This window comes from Muntiacus reevesi, chromosome 1, assembly GCF_963930625.1.
Source record: "Muntiacus reevesi chromosome 1, mMunRee1.1, whole genome shotgun sequence".
In the NCBI taxonomy this organism is placed as follows: Eukaryota; Metazoa; Chordata; class Mammalia; order Artiodactyla; family Cervidae; genus Muntiacus; species Muntiacus reevesi.
Genome location: NC_089249.1, coordinates 183,977,196 through 183,999,784, shown reverse-complemented (window position 1 = coordinate 183,999,784; position 22,589 = coordinate 183,977,196). Strand labels below are relative to the sequence as shown.

Below are 22,589 nucleotides of genomic sequence, written 5' to 3'. Positions count from 1 at the left end.
GCAGTACAGGTAAAAAAACAAAACAAAACAAACAAAAAAAAAAAAACAGGACTGAAGTTCTGATATGCACTACAACATGGATGAACCTCAAGAACACCAAGCTGAGTTTCTTTAACAAAAGAACAGACACAAAGGGCACATATTATATGATCCCATTTATATGAAATGTCCAGGCAAATCCATAGAGACAGAAAGCAGATCAGTGGTGGCCTGGAGCTGGGGGAGGGGGAATGAGGATGACTGATCATGGGGATAGGGTTTTCTTTTGGGGGTGATGGGAATGCTCTGGAAATAGATAGTAATAATGGTTCCATAACATTGTGTATGCCACTGAATTTTTCACTTTAAAAGCATAAGGGGACTTCCCTGGTGGTACAGTGGATAGGAATCCACCTGCCAATGCAGGGGACGCAGGTTCGATCCCTGGTCTGGGAAGATTCCACATGCCTCAGAGCAGCTATGCCTGTGAGCCACAACTACCAAGCCCACAGTCTGGAGCCCTCAAGCCTGAAATGTCCACCTGGCAAAGCTACTGTAGCCTGCGCATCTAGAGCCCTCGCTCTGCTGCAGAGAAGCCACTGCAGTGAGCAGCCCATGTAGGGGAACAGAGAGCAGCTCCCACTTGCTGCAACTAGAGAAAGCCTTCACACAGCAACAAAGACCCAGCACAGCTAAAAAAAAATCAATCAATAAAACGGTGAGGGAATCCCCAGGGTCCAGTGGTTAGGGCTCTGTGCTTCCACTGCGGGGGGCATGGGTTCAATCCCGGGTTGGGCAATTAAGATCTCCCATACCTCGAGGCCGAAAAATAAATTAAAAAATAAATTTTAAGAAGTGAAAGGAGGTTAGACATCCCTGGTGCTACAGTGGATAAAGAACATGCCTGCTGATGCTGGGGACATGGGTTCGATCTTCCTGCTCCAGGAAGATTCTGCATGCCGCAAGCAACAAAATCCTCTGAGCTGCAACTACTGAAGCCCGTGTGCCTAGAGCCTGTGCTCTGCAACGAGGGAAGCAATTGCAATGAGAACCTGGGCGCCACGGTGAAGAGCAGCCTCTGAGCACTGCAGCTCTTAGTGAAAGGGTGAATAGTGTGGTATGTGGGTACAGTCTTTAAAAAAAAAAAAAAAGATGAATGGACAAAGATGCACAGTTAGGGGAAGGGCATTTCATTTCAGGCCAAGGGCCTGGCATCTGCAGGCTGAGGGCAGGGTCACATAACAGGCCAGGCCAGGGCTGGCTGTTCTCTGTCACCTCCTGCACTCCAGAGATCCCTGATATCCCAGCCCCATCCTGGCTCAAGGGAAGAGGCACAGACAACATCTCTTTATGACCAAACTACCCAGAGGCTGCTGGAGCAACAGAAGATGCAGATTATCTGGGGAGGTAAACTGAGGCAGCCTGTCTTCCTGATGGAAACGTGCATCTTGACTCATGGGGGGATGAGTCTCTTTGTCTCTTGAGACCCTCCACCTCTCCTGCTTCAGAACCTCCCCACCAACCCCCTACAAACTTAAAAATAAAAACTCTGAGGTCCCAGGCCGCTGGAGGCTGTGACCTCTATCCTCACCCTCACCTATTCCCCACCAACCATATCTGCCACAGGGCCTTTGCTCCTGTTGTCTGGCCTCTCTTCACCATTTGGCCCCAGCACCACCTCTTCCAGGAAGCCCTCCCTCACTTCTGTTCCTCACACTTTCACTTGTCACTTACCCAGGTTTATTGCAACTCTCTTTGTGATGATTAGATTAGCTTCTGTCCTCCCAACCCAACCAGGAGCCCCTCGTGACTGGACCAAATCTGACCTGTGCAGAACAGGAACTGGTATACAGCAGGTGCTTGATACTGATTTTTTGAGTCAAGGAAGGAAGGAAACTGTGAAACAGGTTCTACCACAGTCTCGATTCCTGGAACTGCTGGGAGGAGCTAAGGGAGAACCTCAGCTCTGCTAAGTAGGATTGCCCAACCCATGGAGGTAGGGCCCTCAAGCCAGTGCCCTGAACCCTCTCCTATTATACAGATGAGCAAGTAGAGGCCCAGAGAGGAACTTCTTATGGGTCATTTTCTAACAGCAGAAAAAGAGCTCAAAATGCCTTTAACAACAAGAAAAACCAGAATTTTGGGCTTCAGGCGTGGCTGGACCCAGGAACTAGGACGCCATCTCTCTGTGGTGCTGTCCTCTCTGCAAGCTTCTCTTTCAGGCATGTTCAGCCTTCCCCCAACAGAAGCAGGTGTTCATCTTCTCCATTCATTTCAGCAGGAATTTCCAGTGATGCTCCACAGATAGCAAACTCCTAACTCCATGGACCCAGGAGGTGAGTTTGCCAACTCCAAGGCCACCTAAGTGGGCGCTGTGCTGTTGATGGGTCCAGTACTGGGTCCCGTGCTGGGACAGCCAGCATGGGGGCATTTAGCTCCCTGAAGGTTCCACGGTGTACATGTGTAGGTTGGGTGAGGGAGAGGGGGACTCTGGACTTGAAGTGGGTAGCTCAGAGCCTCTGGGGGTCGGGTCATTCTGGTCTTTCTCATGAGGCTGCTGACCCAGCATCCCTCCATCCTGTCCACTTGGTCCTGCCACTGTCCGGGCCTCCTCCTCAGGCTGCAGCCCGGCCCTCAGGAATGAGGAGGGCTGATCTTTAGGGGAGGGTTTATCTAGAGGAGCGCGCAGGTTGAGTACTTGGACCAAGACTTCTGTTTCCCCATCCAGATGGGGAAACAGAAGACCCCAAAGAGGAAGGCCAGGACGTCTTGATTCTCGACCCTACTGGCTGCCAGACCTTCTTCAGCCAGAGGTCTCATCTTCTTTTGCCACAAAATTCAGTGGTTCTGAGTTTTAATCTCCACCCTGTCCCTGTTTGAAACCGGAAAGAGTGTGTTTTGCAAACTCTCTGGGAGGTGGGAGGGGGCTGGGCGGACTGGCGGACTGGGCGTGGGAGACACGGCCGCTGCCGCCACCTGGTGGCCGTGGAGGGAGTCAGCACCAACTCGTTGAAGAATGAGGGAAGGTCTGGCGGGGAAGGTTGAGGAAGCAGTGTTTTCAGGGTGTGTCTGGGGAGTCAAAGTTCTGCTGCGGGTGTTCGGGTGTTCGATGTTAGGATGAGCGAAGAATCCCAGGTCTCCGCCTGAGCCCTGGACAGAGGAATGGGGTTGGGGGCAACCAAACCTCCTCCTGTTACTTATTTATGAAGTCTTAGACACCCCCGCCCCAGCAGCTTGTGAGGTCTACATGATCATCACCCTTGTTTTATTTATTTTTTAATCTTTGGAGTTTAGGTAAATTTTATTCTAAATGGGATAAGACAACTGGATAGTAACAAAAGCAGTTAAGTATTAAACTTAATCACTGATTCAGTAAGTTTAAAATCCTACCTTTTTGTTTTATTTTTTTTAATCCTATCTTTTTAAAAACCACTCAATGATTTTTAATATTTAATACAATCAAACCTAGTGAAAGCTCTTTTTATCTAAACCTTTAAAATGACTGGAAAACTAAAACTTAATTCCCATTCATGACTGCATTGCACTCTCTAATTCAATAATCTGTGTCTTCCTAAAGATGTTGTGGCTTGTAGCAAGGTAGTTTCTTCCTCTCCACCCTAAGTTTACTCAATTTTCTCCTTTGTTTTCAGTTTTTCATTTTCTCCTACAATAACTTCATATTTCTCTTTCATTTTTTTCCAGTTCTAGGCAAAGCAGCTCTATTTCTGGATTTTCTGGGGTAGCAGCTCCCGAGTGATGCTTTAAAAGCAATCCAAAGCACTGTGAGGTTTCTCTGGTTCTTCGTGTATGTCCAGCACCCCCAACTTTTCCAAGCACCTCTGGAACTGCTCAGCAGTTTTCTAATGAGATATAGTGACAGCAGCAGTGACCTCCCCATTTCATTATTTTTTTATTTTATGTTTTCACCCCCACTTTACCGGCGAGGCATCTGCGGCAAAGGAGGGGCCATCACCTCCCTCAGGGTATTTAGCCTTCTTTTCCCCACATCTGGATCGTCCAAGCCTGAGACCCTGCAGTGCAACAGAGAATTCTGCACCCAGATTCCGCATTCAGACAGGACGCCCAGCCCAGGATCTGGGATCAGCCTGAGCCTCTTTGGGCCCCGCTTCAGTCTATCCCGCACACCCCCTCAACAGGCCAACTACAGTGCCCTAATCCATGGATGCCAGGCCCTGGCTCTGGGCAGCAACTTCCATTTCAAGGCGGTTTTTAAGGTTCCCACCATAGGATTGTGGCAGCTGCTGCTGGGCAGAGTCAGCGTCTATGGAGGGCAGTGGCTCCAAAGTCTGGGGAGTCAGGATGGAGTCTGAGTCACTCAGCCTAGATTAGAGTCTTGCGTGTGCTGTTTGGCCCCAGGCCAGCCACTAGCCCTCTCTGAACCTCACTGAGGTTCACTGAAATAGGTCAGTAAGACAGCCATGTCACTCAGGGTGGCCACGGGGATTCAGGGCATCACGTGAGTGTCTGGAAAGAACAGGCTGAGTATGCAGTAAACACTTAATAACCAGCCGTCATGGTGGCAGTCGTCAATCTTCTCTGTACGAGGAGGCAGATGTTCCTGTTTCTCCCTGGGAACCGAACCTGGGGGTCTGCCTTAGGTCCCCCAGGAGCAGCACTGGGAATCTAGCCGCCTGGGCAAAGCTGTCCTCCACACTGTCCTGCCAGCCTGGCCCCAAAGTCCCAGTCTCAGGACATCCTTGCATCTGTTTCCTGTCCTTCAAGAGCAGCTCTGTGTCCAGGGCTGGCTTAGAGGCACGCAGAGGCAGCTCCATCTTCTCCTTGAGAGGCCCAAGTGTGCCCATGTCAGCTCCCTCGCCTTTTTCCCGGGATATATTCACCATCAGGGCCTCTTGTGGAGACACCTCCTCTGGGAAGTCTGCTGGGCTGGTCCACTGCCAAACCTGGAGAGGGAGGGTAGGGTCAAGGCTGTGGGAGGGGCCTTATTTCTCATCTGCACAAGGATGGAGTGGACCAGGTCCTTTCTGGCTAAATTCTTTAAAATCTTGAAGCCAATTCAAGGATCAATAGGAAGGGCTCCCCATTTCTCTTTGGAAAACTCTCTCTTCCTCTGATGAGCGATGTGGTTGGGCAGGGCAGTAGCCCCAGGCTGGTTGTTGCCATCAGCATGTGATCCTGGCCCAGTCAACCAGAGCATTCCAGCCCCCTGGTTCCAGTGATAGGCTCACGGATGGGCATATGACCCAAAGCTGGGCCAATCAGTGATGGTGCAGAATTTTGCAGCAGTTAATGGGTAAAAGGGATACCCTGTTTCCACAAGAGGAAGGCTGAACCCACCTGGAAAAGAAGCCTGCAGGGAAGCTAGCACCCCAAAGAGATGGAGTCCTACTTCCTGGATCCAGCCATGCCTGAAGCCCACAACCTTAGAATTTTTTTCCATCAGTTATGTTGTGAAGTCACTTGAGTTCTGTTTCTGCTACTAGGAAATGATCCACATGAGGGTCACTCTGGGTTTCTATTTGCTTGTCTATAAAATAGGGTAGGGTTTTTTGTGGTTTTTTTTTTTTTTTTTTTTTAAGTCCTTGCATCAATGGTTTGGAAAGAATAAAATGAGTTAATGCATGGCCATTACTCTTGAGAGCCCTAATCCAGATATGGGCCCAATAAAGAAGACCTGGAATTAGAAAGAGGGGCCCTTACCTGCTTCCCCTGGCTGCCAGAGAACTTGATGGCAGTGCTGGCACCAGGTGTGGGCAGGGGTGGGCACAGGTGCCTTGCAGCCCTGGGGAGAGAGGGGGACTGGTCAGTGCTTCTGTTTATTCTCATGTTTCAATTGTTCTGACTTATTTTTTTCATCTCCATTAGGTTACAGTAAGGGGAGTGAAGATGCAGTGAAGTGGTCAGAGGAGAGGGAAACTGACAGACCCAGGTTGAAATTCCAGCACTGTTGGATGCCCTGGGCCTGACTCTCTGGGCCTCAGTTTCCTCATCTTGAAAGTGGACATAAAAACCTATTTTGGGGTTAACAATTACTATTATTCATACTATCACTATTACAGATCATCTCAGGGGAGGGGGTGCAAGTTACCTGTTCAAGCTGCGGTACCCAAAGATTCCCAGGAGAAGGATGCTCACGAAACTCCCCAAAGATGCGAGGAAGATGGACCAGTCGGACAACTCAGAAACCTGGACTTCTAGGAGCAGAAGAGCTTGGGCTGAGGGAGACACACCTCCTGCCTCTCACTGAGGAGGGAACTGGGAGGGGCGGGCCCTCCATCAACTCACTGCTGACCCTGACACAACACGAGCCCCTCTGAGCCTCAGTTTCCTCCTCTGGGAAGTGGGGCCCTGTGACTATGGGATAAAGCCCTGGCACACGTTATTAAGTGCTCAGGGCACGGTAGCTCCAATCACCTGCAGCGGGGCTTGTGTGGTTGCTCCCCTGGACCCAGACCTGCCCACCACACACCTAATCTGACTCACTGCTTCTCTTACAACCAGATTTCACTGCGAGGACAACAGGTAGGGACTATGGCAAGAGCAGGGGTCATTCGGTCACCAAATCTCCCACTTCCACATGCCCCAAGACAACAGAGCCCGCCGACTTCCTTATGTTTGTGATGAGAGATGTTCATTCACATTCATTCATTCCCTCAGTAAATACCCACCTCTGCTCCCTCCCTATCCCCAATAGCTCCAAGGATGGAGGAGGCAGAGCCCAGAAAGACACCTCCACATGCTCCCAAGGTGTCAGGCCAAGTAGGCGGGGCAATCACAGCTGGAGGGGAAGCGGATGCCCCAGAAGGAAGCCTGGAAGGCTTCCTGAAGGAAAGAGCTTTTGAGCTGAGTAATGAAGGGTGAATAGGAGTTTGGCAAGGAGATCAACCATTCTAGGCAGAGGCCTGCAAGGGCAAGAACATGGGAGTATGAGAAAAGGTTTATGGGAGGAAGATACAGCAGAGGAAGCTGGTGAAGGAGGTGGGAGCAGGTCAGCCTGTGACTGGCTCCTGAGGGAGATTCATGGGGAGCAATGGAGATTTGGAGGGTCAGGGCAGATATGTTTGTTGATGTGGGATGTGGGGCAATGCATGCTCGGTAAATACAGGGTCCACGCCCCACCCTGCTCCACTCAGGCTTCCCTTGTGGCTCAGATGGTAAAGAATCTGCCCGCAATGCAGGACACCCATGTCTGATCCCTGGGTCGGGAAGATCCCCTGGAGGAGGAAGTGGTAACCCCCTCCAGTATTCTTGCCTGGAGAAGCCCATGGACAGAGGAGCCCAGTGGGTTACAGTCCACGGGGTCACAAAGAGTCGGACACGACTGAGCGTCTGTCACTCACTCACCGATGGTGAAACGCAGGGGCTGGCTCCAGGCGCCCCGCCACTTGGCCGTGTCTGCGCGGACCCGCACCTGGTAAGCCGTGCCAGCCCGCAGGCCTTGGAGGGTGACCTGGGTCTCTGTGGGTTTCACGTGCAGCTCTGTGGACGGGAGGCAGCCGTGAGCCCCTGGACCCCTTTTATTCTGGGCTCCACCCTGGGAGGTGAGGATGGGGGTGGGGGCTCATGGTCATTTTGTGGAAAACTCTTCCCTAAATGCACCCATTCACCTCAAGTTTATTTGGAAAAAAACATTCTTCATCAAAATATTCAGCAAATGATGCTGTTTTTCTCAAATTCTGACCAGTTCACCCTTCCCTCACTTCTAGCCCGCTCTCTGCCAGCCGCATGTGCCTTCTCCTCAGAGCTCCCTATAGGCATCAGGTTCCATCGTCAACCTCTGGGCCTTTGCACTGGCTGATTCCCTGGCCTGCTTTACCCTTTCCCCAGATGGCTGCATCTGGGGCTGCATGGTTTCCTCCCTCACCTCTTTCCCATCTTTCAGGTCAGGGTCAGGGTTACCTTTGTCTGAGTTGCTCCCCCTCCCCAGGGTCCCTACCACCTCAGCACACAGTAGGACCTCAACAAGTGTTTGTGGAATGGGCTGACTTAAAAAATAAAGCACCTTATAAAAATCTTTAAAATGAGAATACAATTGGTGGTGGTTGTCCAGAAGAAAAAATTTCCTAGAACCCTAAATCCATATTCTTTGTAAATACCCAAGAGGAATATTCTTCAAAAGAAATTTCAGGGAAGTCGGTACATTTGGCCAAATGGGCAACTGGTGCATGAATCTTCAGCAATTTGGCTTTTGGCAAATTGGTTTTCAGCAAACGGGGCTGTTTCTGGCTGTGCCGGAATATGTCACCAACTCCCATTAGGCTTCATTTATCCCCTCTAAGGGGCTTCCCAGGTGGGTAAAGAATCTACCTGTTGGAGATGCAGGAGATTCGGGTTCCATCCCTGGGTCGGGAAGATCCCCTGGAGAAGGAAATGGCAACCCACCCCAGTATTCTTGCCTGGAGAATCCCATGGACAGAGGAGCCTGGCGGGCTACGGCCCACGGGGTCACAAAGAGTCGGACATGACCGAGCGACTGACAGTGCATGCACGAATGCACACACTCCCTCTAAGCATCATAGGATGACCAAACTGGTGGCAGGATGTCCATGTCTGAATCGGGAGGGCCCCTATCCCCCCCATCCCCCCATCCCCCCTCCCTCCCCCGGGCATCAGGCCTTGCCCTGTGCTGAGATTGTGCAGAGAAGGCAGGAAGTAAACCCATGGTCTTGCTGGCCTGGCCTGTGGCTGCAGGAGATGGATGGCTGAGGCTGTATCTGCAAGACTGTGTTAACCAGTGGGAGAATGATGCTCCCAGTGCAGGAAATGACAGGAAGATCCAGCGATGGTGAGACCTGCCCTGCACATCCTCATTTCTTTCCCTCTTATGGGGCAGGAAGGGGCACCTGAGTTCAAATCCAGGCTTGCGTAAACTTTGGGCAGGTGAATCCCTCTGCAGGCCTCAGTTTCCCCACCTGTGGGATGGGGACAGTCATTCCTGCTCCATGGGAGTTGCCGTCAGGGCCAATCAAATGATGAGTCCAACTCTATCATTTTATGGGTGGGGAAACCAAGGCCCAGAGAGGGACAGTGAGGCGCCAGGGTCACACAGCAAGGCAGACTCAAGCCCAGACCCCTTCCTCCCCCAGCCAGGCCTGTGCTGCCTCACCTACCAGATACTTGGTTGCTATCCTCCTCCTGGCAGTACACAACGTACTCCTTCAGGACGCCAGGGCAGGTGCTCAGCAGAGATGGTGTCCAGTCCACAGACACCGAATCCTGGCTGAGTATCTTCACCGACACGTGCTGTGGGCTTCCGGCCTCTGAGGCTGCAATCACACCACTGCCATGGTCATTTCCAAGGGTGCTGGCTCAGCATGTTCTGCCTGCCCAGCTGGTACTGTCCAGAGGCCCAGGGAACCATGACCACCAAGTCAAGTGGGCCTGGGTTCAAATCCTGGCTGCACTACTCTGGTATCATCACTTCTCTCTGAGCCTCAGTTTTCTTACCTATAAAATGGGGGCAGTGCCTCTTGGGGTGTCTTAGAAGTCGATTGACTTGACTTTTTTTTTGGCCTCTCCATGAGGCATGTGGGATCTTAGTTCCCTGACCAGGGATTGAACCTGCACCCCCTGCAGTAGAAGCAAATCGTAACCACTGAACCACCAGGGATGTCCTGACTGAGCTGACTTCTAAGTGTCTGGCTTTTGGTCAGCACCTGATGGGCAGTAGGTGCCTCTAAATGGTATTCCCCATTCCTTATACCCAAGGACCACTGCTGAATCCCCAGAGGAGAACACCCCGCAGGTTTGGGCCACTCACCATTGCCTCCAAAATGGTAGGTGGACAAGACTGTAGACCATGAGGTTGGCTTCTCTGGGTGTGCAGAGGCAAAGATGGAGATGCGGTAACATGCCTTCTGTTCCAATGCCCCAGATTCTTGGCTCCAGCTATGAGTTGCTGGAAGGATTAGCAAAGGCCAGGCCAGTAAATAGATTGTGTCCCCACCTTTGCACTGGTGCAATCTGCCAGAAACTTTTAGAGCACTCCTACTCATGCCTCAAAACCCTTGCACCAATGTCCCCTCCTCCAGGACTCCTCCAGGATTCCTTCCTTTTGCCCTCTCCCAAAGGATCCCCACCTTCTCCAGCACAGCTCTCACTCCATGGTGCCAGGGGTGTTTGTGTCCAGCCTGTCTCCCCTGGCTGGAAGCTCTTGGAGGGCCAGGCTAAGACTGAGGATTTTGGGGGACCCAGCCAAGACCAGGGCAGAGAGGCTGCCTGGGCCATTCAGCACCCCCTCTTTCCCTCCAGAGGCCTCATTAATTTGCCACTAGCATATTGTTAGTTGCCACCTTTCCTGGCACCAGTGAGTGTTTAACAAACACCCTGGGACGTGAGACTCATTTCCTGCCAGGGTGCAACCTGCCCAGGGCTGAGCCCTGGCAAACCAGGATTGCAGCAGGAAACTCCAGACTTCCGCGCAGGTAGGAGGGTCTGACAGGTGTTGGCCTGTCCCCACTTCTGTGTGACCTTGAGCAAGTAGAAAGACCTCTCTGGGCCTCAGATACCCCATGTGGAGGATGCCTACAGGTTTGAGTTGACCGGGAGCTCTAATGGAGGATGCAGGGTAACCAAAACTACGGTACCCATTCCAGCAGCGTCCGGGTCCTGGGGTGCCGTCACGATGCAGGTGGCAAGGTTCTCCTCCTGGCCCTGGAGCTGCCACTCAACGCAGTACCTCATCCCCTGGGCCCGGGCTGGCCAACGTATGGTGGTCCCGTTGGCTCCAGCCGTGATATTCAGAAGCCCTGGTTCTGGAAGAAAACAAGGGAGGCACATCAGACTAGCGATCTTATGCCCCGCCCCCACCCTCCCACCCAAGGCTCTGAGAGCCCCATCCCACTCTCTCGACAAACTCTAACCCCCAGGGGCCGGCAGTGTTTGTATCTGACTGTCTCCCCACGCTGGGGGCTGCCGAGCTGGGGTCTGAGCACCAAGGGGACAGCAGCGGCCGTCTGAATGAATCGAGTCCTCCCCCAGCCTGACCACGGGTTCTCTGCCAAGATGCCCACCATCAGAGCTCCCTATGCTACCACTTCTAGCCGGCCAGGCTGGTAAGCGACGCTCCAGCAGATGCCTGGCCGCCCACCACCCGCCTCGCCCTGCGGCCGTGGGTGGCTGTGGTGGGGGAGGGGCGTCCTCGTTGGACCAGCGCTGCGAGGACGCACCCACTCAGCCCTCTTGGGCTCATCTCTGCCGCTCCCTACAGCAAGGGTATCTGCACCAACCTGAGAGGTGGGTACTGCTTCCAGTTCTAGAGAGAACAGCTATCATTTATTGAGTTCTGACTGTATGCACCAGGCCAGGGCTGTTTTACGGTCACCATGATCAATGATATAAATCATATCAATATCATGCCACATCATATCAAATCATATCAATGATATAAAAACTGAGGCTCAAAGACAGAGAGCCACCAGCCCAAGGTCACATAGCAAGGCCATGGCCCAAACCAGACCAGGAGCTGACAGACTCCCTGACGTGCCACCCCAGCAAGTGGCTGCCTCTGTCTGAGCCTCAGTCGTCCCATCTCTGAAATGGGCATCATCGTAACCACCCTGCTGGGTGCTCAGTAGGATCAGGACTAAGGTGAAGCAAGCAGGGCACTTATCTCGGGCATGAAATTTAAGGAGGTGTCAAGGAATTCAGTCATCAGTATCAATGCTCTTTTAATGCAATATTTTTTTTTAAATAGAAATGAATGGAAAAATATGTACTGAGTACCATTCAGGATTGCCAAATAATGGAAACAGCTTAAATGTTCATCAGAAGAAAAACAGATAAATGAAATGTGGCCCATCCACACAGCGAAATATTACTCAGCCATAAAAAAGGATGAAGCATGACATGTGATACAATGTGGTTGAATCCTGGAGACATCAGGCTGAGTGAAAGAAACCAGACACAAAAGATCACAAAGCATATGATCAGTTTCTATGAAAAAGTCCAGGGAAATCCACAGAGACAGAAAGGAGATTAATGATAATCAGAGGCTGGGGGAGGGGATGGGAAGTCACTGCTAGTGGGGACAGGGTCTCATTTGGGGGTGATGAAATGTCCTGGAACTAGATGAGGTGATGGTTGTATAACACTGTGAATGTGATCAGTGCACCAAATTGTGCTTGTTAAAATGGTTCATTTTGATATGTGAACCTTCCCTCAATAAAATATTTGTGTATATGCATACACATAGATCTTGATTTTTTAAATTTTAGATTTATTTTTTATTGGGGTAATGTTGGTTTATAATAGTATATGTTTCATGAGTACAACATTATATTTCAACTTCTGAATAGCCTACTGTGTGCTCACCGTAGAAAATTTAGTTTCCATCTATCACCGTAGAGTTGATCCTCTTTACCCCTCCCCTCCTCCACCTCTTCCCCTCTGGTAACCGCTACTCTTTTCTTTCTGCCTACGTGTTTGTTTTGGTTTGCCCATTTATTTATTTAGTTAATCAGTTAGTTTGTTTGGTTTGTTGGTTGGTTTTTATATTCCACAGCTGAGAGAAATTATAGTGTATCTGTCTTTCTCCATCTGACTTATTTCACTAAGGATCATATCCTCAAGGTCCATACGTGTTGTCACAAATGCCAGCATTTCATTCTTTTTTATGGCTGAGCAGTTTTCCATTGTATACATGCACCACATCTTTTTGCTTCATTGACGGTTATTTAGGATGTTCCCATATCTTGGCTATTGTGAATAACACTGCCATGAACATAGGGGTGCATATATTGTTTCCTATTACATTTTTCTTTGCTCTGGATAAATACACAGAAGCAGAATTGCTGAATCATATAGCGCAAAGATGGGAAAGAATCTGCCTGCAATGTAGGAGGCCTGAGTTTGACCCCTGGGTTGGGAAGATCCCCTGGAGAAGGGACTAAATACCCACTCCAGTATTTTTGTCTGGAAAATTCCATGGACAGAGGAGCCTGGCAGGTCCATGGGGTCGCAAAGAGTCAGACACGACTGAGCGACTAACACTTTCACTTTTCACGGTAGTCCTAGTCTTAATCTTTTGAGGAATCTGCCTTCTGTTTTCCCTAGTGGCTGCCCCAACTTACATTCCTGCCAATAGTGTGCAAGGATTCCTTTTCATCCACATCATCACCATTGATTTTTCATTATATGTAAATATATGTATATATTTAATATATGTATGTGCATGCGTGCATGCTAAGTCGTTTCAGTTGTGTCCAGCTCTGTGACCCTATGGACCATAGCCTGCCAGGCTCTTCTGTCCATGGGATTATCCAGGCAAGGATACTGGAGTGGGTTGCCATGCAGTCCTCTGGGGGGATCTTCCCGACTCAGGGATGGAAACTGCGTTGGCAAGCAGGTTCTTTACCACTAGCGCCACCTGGAAAGCCCTTAATATACGTATGCCTGTATATAAAGTGAGCAAATTGCCTAGATTTTAAATGAAGACAGGATCAACCCTGTTCTTGTACAACCCAGCCTCACTTGACACCCTGATCCTGCCCCTGGTCCCAATAAAACATTATTTACAAAAACAAATGTTTGACCTGAGCTGTAGTTTGCCCGTGAGATTATTTTTTGAACTATTACATTATAACACTATGCCTTTTTAAACACACTATGCATTTTTGATTACTAACTTTTGATGCACTCCTAAATTAGACACCCCCTTAAATTTTTGTGCTTCGCTTGCCTCACCTAGTCTAGCTGAGGTTCAGAGTATGTGCTCAGCTCCAAGGGGCCCTCCCACCACCCAGCCAAAGGCACCTGAGTGGGTGCAGGCAGGAATGTGCCATGTCTGATTGGGGCCAAGGCCAAAGCGATTCCGGGAAACGACGGCCAGATCATAGGCAGCACCCGAGAGGACGAGCTTTTTCTTCAGGCGCAGAGTCCTCTTGGCCTTGGTCTTACATGGGCAGGACAGCATGTGCAGGTGGACGTGGTAGGTCGCCTCCACGCCAGAGTCGGGCCCAAGGCAGCCTTCCGGAAGCTCCAGCTGGGGCAGCTGTGAGTGTGAGAGATGGTTTTTTGGGGACCTGCCCATGCTCTTTGTCCCCATGTCCCCAGGAATCAGCCCGTGAGCACAGACTCATCCACAGGCCCACATGATGACTTGAGCAAAAATTTACAAACTAGTAAACCTCAGGGCTGGCAACACTGTTGGGAAACTGACACATTCACTGATCATTGGTTTTGGGGGAAGAATAATTTGGAAAAAGCCACTGAAAGCCAGGGGGGAAAAAAGTTTCCATCTTTGAACCCAGTTACCTCAAGTCTGGAAATTTTTTCTAAGAAAAAGAATTCAAATTATAGGAAACCTAGGAAGAGAAGGAGCTTCCCTATAACTTTACTGTGACAGGTCACTGGGGATCTGGCTGAATCAATTATGGTGAAATCGGGGGTTGGAACCTATGTTTTTGTCCCTGACTCAGGCAGGAAACTTTTCCTCTGTGCCTTAGTTTCCTTCTCTGTAAAATAGGTACATTTGACTATACTTAATGAGTTCTTTGGGGGCCTTCGAAGAGATTATCTCCCATCCAGACCAACACAGCCAAGTACTTCCTGGCCTCCCAGCGTCCACCCGAGCCCCCCACAATTTATTCTCCTGATGGCCACCAGAGGGAGCCTGTGAACACCTGAGTCCAGCCATATTCCTCCGCTCACACACCTCCCGCGGCTCCCCGTTACCTTCAGATTTCAACCTACAGTCTTTACGGCCTCAATCACCTTCACAGTTCATCTCCCTGAGTTTTACACACTTCCACTGTAGCCTCTTGTTTCCTTCTCTCTCTCCCCAGGCTAACCCACAGCCCAGTGACAACCCTGTTACCTGCTCACTCAAGGTCACCTGCCTCCTCCCATCTGGGCGAAGACGCTCTACTGAGAAGTTCATCGCAGCCTGGGGAGGGGTTTCTGCAATGAGACAGCAAGACGGTGACACTGGGGGTGGTTCCCTCGCTGACAACCTCCCGCAGACCCTGGATGGAGACATGGGACCTTTTCCCTCCCTCCCATGAAACACAGGATTCCGTGGGTTACATAGTTTTCAGAATCTGCAAACACGGAGATCCACTTCATGAGGGTGGATATACTTGATGCAATTGGCTAAAAATAGTTCAAACGGTCAATTTGATATAATGTCCTTTTTTTTAATACTATAGATTTTTTTTTTTTAATCTGGAAGCAGCTACTGGAGTTGTTTCCCAGCAGATACACTCTTGCGCGGGCAAGAGGAAGCTCCAGTTCAAAGGGTGGGGGCCAAATATTGACAGTTACCCCATCTCCCCCTTCCACCCCCCACCTTGGGCTACATCTCCCCTCTGGAACTGCCCAGGCTCCAGCGCCCTGTGTTTGAGAAAATCCATCTTCACAACACAGCCACTTGCACCCATCAACTCCTTGTTCAGCTTTCAGAGGACAAAACCCACCAAACTAATTGGAAGGAGAGAAGGATCGAGAAATGTCTTCTTTTTAGATTGTGGGTTGGCTGCATTCTACAAAGTGGAACTCGCTCACTGCCCTGTCACCTGGCACCAGTTTCCCCTAATTTCTCCCGCCACCTTATTTCTTTTTTTTTTTTTTTAATGTAATCCCGTGGACTTCAGCCCGCCAGACTCCTCTGTCCATGGATTTTTCCAGGCAAGAATACTGGAGTGGGTTGCCATTTCCTTCTTCACCGCCACCTTATTTCTAACACCCATCACCTTATTTCTAATCCCACTACCATCTTTTGGATGCCTGTCTCCCTTCCTGGGGCCCAGGGTTTTCTCACCAGGGGGGATGCACACAGGGCTGCTCCAACTGCTCCAGGGACCTCCGGGGACCCCTGGTCCCATACGCCGCCGCAGCTGGAATTCCTGGGCCATGTCCATCTCCAAGGGGCAGAGGCATGACTCTGAGGAGAAGCAGAACAAACTTCAGGCCAAGGGGCTGTCCCACAGCTAGGAGTACCCGGAGCTTGGGATGGTCACTTAGCCATGATGTACATATTAAGCGCCAACTGTATGTGCACTTATTGAGCATCAACTGTGTCCATGCAATTATTGAGAATTAACTGCGTGCCAGACCCTGGGGACAAGGACAGTCAGAATAGGCCAGGTCCTGTGTTCTGGGGCCTCAAGGGTCACCCACTTCCTACACTGTCTGGGGTTCAAGTCTTAGCAATATCATTCCTTGGGATGTGACCTTGGCCAATGGCTTCTCAAGCCCAAGCCTGTGTTTCCTCCCCTGTGAAATGGGAATCACCCAATATTGAACTACAAAGAGGCACACACAAGTCTGCAAAGAATTCAGCACTGGGCCTAAGACACAGTCGGGGCTTCTCCAGTGGCTCTGCAGTAAAGAATCTGCCTACAATGCAGGAATTGCAGGAGACGCACGCAGTTTTGATCCCTGCATTGGGAAGATCCCATGGAGGAGGGCTTGGCAGTCCACCCAGTGTTCTTGCCTGGAGAATCCCATGGACAGAGGAGCCTGGTGGGCTACAGTCCATAGGGTCGCAGAGTCAGACACAACTGAAGTGACTTAGCACAGCACACAGTGGGTGCCTAATTAATGCTAACTTGCTGCTGCTGTCATTGTTCATTATTATTCTCACCAAAGCCAGCATCATCCTGACGTCCACAGTCACCCTAAAATGAGATCATATTTATACATGATTTTACATTTGGTGTTGAAAATATTAGTTAACTCTTTTGAAATCTTCAACAATTATTTTGCTAAATGCCACGTAGAACCCTGGATTGAATCTGGGAACAGCAAGAGGACATCCTCAGAAAAGCAAATGAAGGACTTCCACGGTGATCCAGTGCTTAGGAACCCGCCTTCTAACTCAGGGGATGCAGGTTCAATCCCTGGTTTGTGTGAGCATGGGCAGTCATAATCAGATCTTCAAATCAGAGACAGACCCCGAAGGCTAAATATGGGGCAAGAGTGGAGGCCAGGTGGAAGGAGTGATAGATGCAGAGACTGCAAAGCTGACGGGGGAAATGTGAAGGTGCCCTGTGCCCTGTGCAAACTGCTGATCTCGGAATAAACTCACCAGCTTCCACGGGCTGCCAGGTGCTCGGTGCCGGAACTGCACCTCGGCACCGTCCTGGCGGGCTGGGGTCTCCCACTCCATAAGCAGCTTCCCTGCTGACTTGGACACCTTGATGTTTCCTGGGGGAGGGTCGTATTTAACTGGAAGCAGAGGTGGGGGGTGGGGAAAGGAAGCAGGGGCATGTGTGAGTTGTTGGTCCTGAAAATCCCAGAAAACCTGCACATGATCCTCCTGGTCCAGAGAAGCCCCCAAGGCCCACCCTAGCAAGTTCCATCTACGCCGGGATTGCATGAGTCAAAGAGTCAAGATTTATACACAGGATCCTGTTAGTAAAAATATCTTTAAAATATTAATACTCATTGCTGGCAAAGCTATGGTGAGACATACTTCTGTAAATTGCTGATGAGAGGGTAATTAACTGGTTCTATGTTTCTGGAGGACTATTGGGGAACTCATGCTAACTTTTAGAATTCATTTCAGGGAGTGAAATGAGCCTGACTTAAGGAGAGACATCTGTCACCCTTCCTGTCTTTTGGTCATATGGTGTTTGATTCTACCGGAGGGCCTTGGCACTTGCTGCCTGGACCACACTTCTCTATGTTTATTCCTGCTGGACCTTTTTCATCCTTCAAAGGCTCAGCTTGAGCCAAGGGCCTTCCTGATCTGCCAGCAGTATCTCATCCTGCGTAATGGTCATGACTTGTTCATCACCCTACTTGAATCTGGGCTCCATGAAGCAGGGATAGGGCTGGGATTAGGGTGAGGAGAGTGAGGCAGGGTTGTACAAATACAGGGTCAGATCCTCTTTTTATTTAAATTCTTGATATTTTGTTCATCATGGCTTTTTTTTTTTTTTTGCATCAATATTGATTTTTTTAAACATTGCATCATGATACTGTTTATCTTGACTACTGAGGTTTTTGCCACCGCCCCCCCCTTAAATTTTGTGGCCAAGGAGGGTGCCTCATTCACCCCTTCCTCGTCCCAGCCCTGGGCTCTGACCTCCTTTGGCCTTGTCTGTGTCCTTTATGAGTGAGCAAGGCACACAGTGGCAGCTCAATACATCTAAACCAAGGATGTGTTGTTGATTAACAAAAACAGATTTTAAAGACCCAGCAGGATCTTGGGAGCATTACAGTATCAAGGAGAAACCAGAAGCTACCTAAATGTCCAGCGGTAGGGGATCAGTCAGGGGGCCATGAAGACTCTTCCAAGTCACAGGGCAGTGTTGGATGGGAAAACAGCTGGCACCGTCCAACCCCTTGCCTGGGGCCCAGAATCCCCCCCAGGTCTTGGCCTGGGCACCAGAAGCTTCTCTGGGTGAGGAGAGTGTAGTGGTGAGGAGAACAGGGTGCTGACCTGATCTGTAGAGGTTCAGGGTAATGTTGGGGGACTTCTCTGTCCGGTTGGCAGCCCGGGATTCCACCCAGAGGGTGACATTGTGGAGCACGGATATGCCATCCTGGTCGGAGAACTGCAGCGTGGTGGCCGAGCCTGTGGCAAAGTAGCAACAGCGGCCTGACTTGAGGCTGCGGGAAGGAAGGCATGGTGCTGAGTCAGCGGCCGCAGTGGATGCCGTACATCACACCCCATTGTCCTTTCCTGCCCCTTTCAGCCCTCCTCCCCAGCCTGCGGGCTTCTCGGGGATCAGCCTGGGACTAAGGGTTTTGGAGGACCCCAGAATCTCCTAACAAGGCCTGTCACGAAGGAAGGAAGAAATGAATGGGTGGATGAGTGAATAGTAGTATGAATAAGTGAGAGGGCGAGGATGAAGGACAGAGGGGTCCTAACTGCCGCCCAAACTGGGTACCCACCCGTGCTGAGTGCCCACAACAGGGAGCCCCAGCCGAGGCCCAGGAAGGGGCACAGACCCTGCGAGCAGAGGCGGGGATCACGCAGCAGAGGGTAGCATCCTCACCAGCATCTGAGGAAGTGACTGACTCCAGCTGCAGGGCCCTCGTACTCCCAGGAACATTCATAACCAGCGCTGCTGAATACCCTGTAGCAGCTCAGGTCCCGGGGGCCTGAAGCTGAGCCTGGAGGTTTGAGAACAGGCTACAGTGTCAGGGAGGGGGTGTCCCCACACTGACACAACTCAGCGAGGCATCTTTGTGACGCTTATGTAACCCAGCCTGACCTCAGCTTAAACGCGCTGTGGCTTCCAGCGCCTTCCACTGCCCTTCCCACCTGTCTCCTGCCATCTCCCCTGCACTTCCTGCTCCAGCCACTTCAGCCTCCTCCCTGGTGTGCAAACATATCAGACTCACTCCTACCTCGGGGCCTTTGCAAGCGCTGTGCCCTCTGCCTGAAACGCTCTTGCCCCTGATCGTCACATTCCAATTTCTCCTTCAGAGTCACCGCCTCAAACACTAGGTTATTTGAAGCGGCCCCTTCTCTCTCCACCTCCCGTTCTGCTCTGTTTATTTCATAGCACATCATTATACACAGGATATGCATTAGTGTGACCGTTGTCCACCGCGGCACTAGGCTGGGACCCCAGGAGGACAGCGGGGTTCGCAGCCGACTCCCTCACATCCAGGACCGTGTCTGCACATAGTAACTGTTCAGTAAATATCTCTTGAACAAAAGAACAGACGAAATGTCTGCCCAGGGGCAGATTAGTTAATTTGTTATAAGCATCAGCGTTCCAGCAATGCTTGCTTCAGGGGAGGCAAAATGTGTAACAGCTGCGTGACCCCACATGCTGACCAGTCAGGACAGACACATACAGTCCTGTGACTCTGTTAAGGAGCAAAGCTTACAGAGGTGGATGGCTGCACTGAGTTTGATGAGGACAGGCTGTCAGGATGTCAGGTCAGGGCTCCCAAGGCCCCAGTCTTTGGCTGAGCAGGAAGGAGTTAAGGGAGGGGCTGCTAGGGATGGCTCAGTCAGAATCCAGCACCAGCCTTCCCTCCCACGATGGGGAACTGCCCAGACCTGAGTCTGCATCTGGGTATGGTGGGTTCTGAAAACAGCATCCGATGGTACTGCAGGCTTCAGCTGCAAAGGCAATGAAGAGATAATGACAGTCTCAGCATTTCACTGCAGAGGGAGAGGCGCTCACCCAGGGATCATTCACACACCTGTCTGCTTTCCCATCTATGCACCCCCCATCCATCCATACACCTTTCTATCCATCCATCCATCCTCCCATCCACTTAGTTATCTATCCAGCCATCTATCTGTCTTTCCATTTACCCGCACATCCATTCACCCATCCATCCATCCACTCATCTATCCATTTACTCATCCATCCACTCATCTGCCCATCCAGTCATCCATCCCTTCACCCATCTGCTTCCCAGACTGCTCCTCTAAAGCAACTCAGGGTCCTCTGCCCCCTCCCTTTTGCTGGTCTCTAGGCCTGCCTGACCTCCAAAAGTCCCGAAACCTTGCTGATCTCCAGTTTACAGAGAGGGAAACTGAGGCACAAGAAACTTATCCAACTTTAAGTTTATGCAACAGCAGAGTTGGGATGACAGTCCAAACTTGGCTCTTAGAAAGGGCTGAGTCCTTTCCCATTGGATTCCACAAGATGGAGAGAGAGTATGTATGTTACACACACTAGATACATATCTATTATACACGTACTTGCTCTTTATCCCTTCCTTAGCTACGCCTCACTAAACTCTGGGAAGTGGGAAAGATTCAGAGATTTAGCCCACTCCACCCTGGTGGCTCAGCTGGTAAAGAATCTGCCTGCAATTCAGGAGACCCTGGTTCGATTTCTGGATCAGGAAGATACCCTGGAGGAGGGCACGGCAACCCCCTCCAATATTCTTGCCTAGAGAATCCCCAGCGGCAGAAGAGCCTGGTGGGCCACAGTCCCTGGGGTCACAAAGGGTTGGACACAACGGAGTGACTAAGCGCAAAGTACAGAAGACAAAATCAAGACCGGGGAGGAAATGCCCAAGTCTGACATCAGAAGCCATAATCACTGACGTCCCATTTGACAGAGGGGAAGACCGAGGCAGACATAGGACCAACCCTGGACCCCAGTCCACAGTTCCCCACATACACACAGCCCCACCACCCCCAGTCAGAAGAGGTGGATTGTCAGGGTAGGGACTCACCGCCCTGTCTGTGGAGCAAGAAGAGAAGGAGGGCAGCCAGCCTGAGCACCCACTGCCCCATCCGGTCCTGGAAGACCTCAGCAGTCGCAGAGGAACTTCTGTGCTGCCGGTGCGGCCCCAGCCACCAGGTCCTTCCTCACCTAGGAGCACGCTGAAGCTAACAAAGAAAGACTAAGGAGATTAAAAGAAAAAAAAGGTTATGAGACCTGGCCCCTCCCAGGGCAAGTCAAAGTGAAAGAGAAACCCAGGAAGTCAGCTTGGGGGTGGTGGCCTCATCTAGGCCACAAACCCCCCTGAGCCCTAGACCCTGAGCTAGACCCCCTGAGGGTCTGGGGTCTTCTCTGCTGGCTCCAGGTGAGAGCCCCGTGGGTGGCCTGGGGCTCTGTGTACTTGGCTAGGTCTCCAGCCCTCTCTTGCAGAAGGCAATGGCGCCCCACGCCAGTGATCTTGCCTGGAGAATCCCAGGGATGGGGGACCCTGGTGGGCTGCCGTCTCTGGGGTCGCACAGAGTCGGACACGACTGAAGCGACTTGGCAGCAGCAGTCAGCCCTCTCTGGCCCACTTCTGAGATCCAGGAGCTAAATGAGAGGCCAGGGGCCTTTGGACATCCGAGTTCACTCTCCTGACAAATTGTTATGAAGTGCTTTCTGTAGGCTGGACACCCCCAAAGGGTCCACCTCATCGCTTCCCAAACTCAAACCTCAGGGCACCCTGAGTCCCGTGTCCGAAGAATTTCCTTTAGATTCAACTTAGTCTGTTCTCTGTGTCTGTCTCTCGGCCAGAGATGGGGAGGTTGGGGACGGGGGTGAGGGGGGATGGAGTTGTCTCAGTTTCTGATCTTCTCTCTCCACTGTCAACAAAGGTCCAAAATGTCCACGGAAAAGAGCAGATCCATGCTACAAAAAGTGGATAGCACCCCCAAAGCAACATCCTGAATGGAAAAAGTCAGACCCAGCAGCCCACACGTTGTACAATTCTGTGTATATAAAACGTCCAGAACAGGTAAATACACAGAGACAGAAGGTAGAATAGTTATTGCCAGGGGCTGGGGGAGGGGATGAGGAGTGGCTGTCCATGGGGATGGGGTTGCCTTCGGGGATGCTGGAAATGTTTTGGAACTAAATAGAGGTGATCATTGTACAATACAGTGAATATTCTAAGTGCCACTGAATTGTATATATTAACACAGTTCATTATATATTGTGTGATTTTCACCTAAAAAAAAAGCTGTTCTCAGAACCCAGGTGGACAAAAAACAGGATAAGGGTCTCTCCTGGGGAAAAGCACCTGGGGAAACTGAGGCCTGGAGTGGGTGGGAGGAAGCACTTTTTCTGAGAGCAGTTCCGAAAGGCAGCTGGGCCGGCCAGGGTCAGGCGCCCAGCAGGCCATGAAGTCAGAGCCACTGGAACAAAGAGGCAGTGTTCCAGGCCTGGCACAGTGGGGACGGGGACCCTGTGATCCTACACAGAACAGCCTTCACTGGCAGCAGGGCCCAGGCCAGGCCACGGGCAGAGCAGCTCTGAGGTCTGGGG

At 51.0% G+C, this 22,589-nt stretch overlaps 1 protein-coding gene across 1 annotated transcript; it reads right to left on the bottom strand.

The window, feature by feature from the left end:
- Positions 1–3,976: 3,976 nt before the first annotated feature.
- On the bottom strand, positions 3,977–21,118 carry IL12RB1 (interleukin 12 receptor subunit beta 1). Its single transcript, XM_065931561.1, has 16 exons — positions 21,058–21,118; positions 19,922–19,984; positions 18,903–19,020; positions 18,344–18,513; positions 16,985–17,124; positions 16,541–16,574; positions 15,716–15,838; positions 14,774–14,856; positions 13,711–13,948; positions 10,545–10,712; positions 9,719–9,856; positions 9,069–9,224; positions 7,303–7,437; positions 6,047–6,152; positions 5,659–5,740; positions 3,977–4,901 (listed from the first exon to the last, which is right to left on the bottom strand). Exons 1-16 carry the CDS (start codon positions 21,116–21,118, stop codon positions 4,527–4,529), a joined length of 2,190 nt encoding a protein of 729 aa, XP_065787633.1. The 3' UTR covers positions 3,977–4,526.
- Between the last annotated feature and the right edge of the window lie 1,471 nt (positions 21,119–22,589).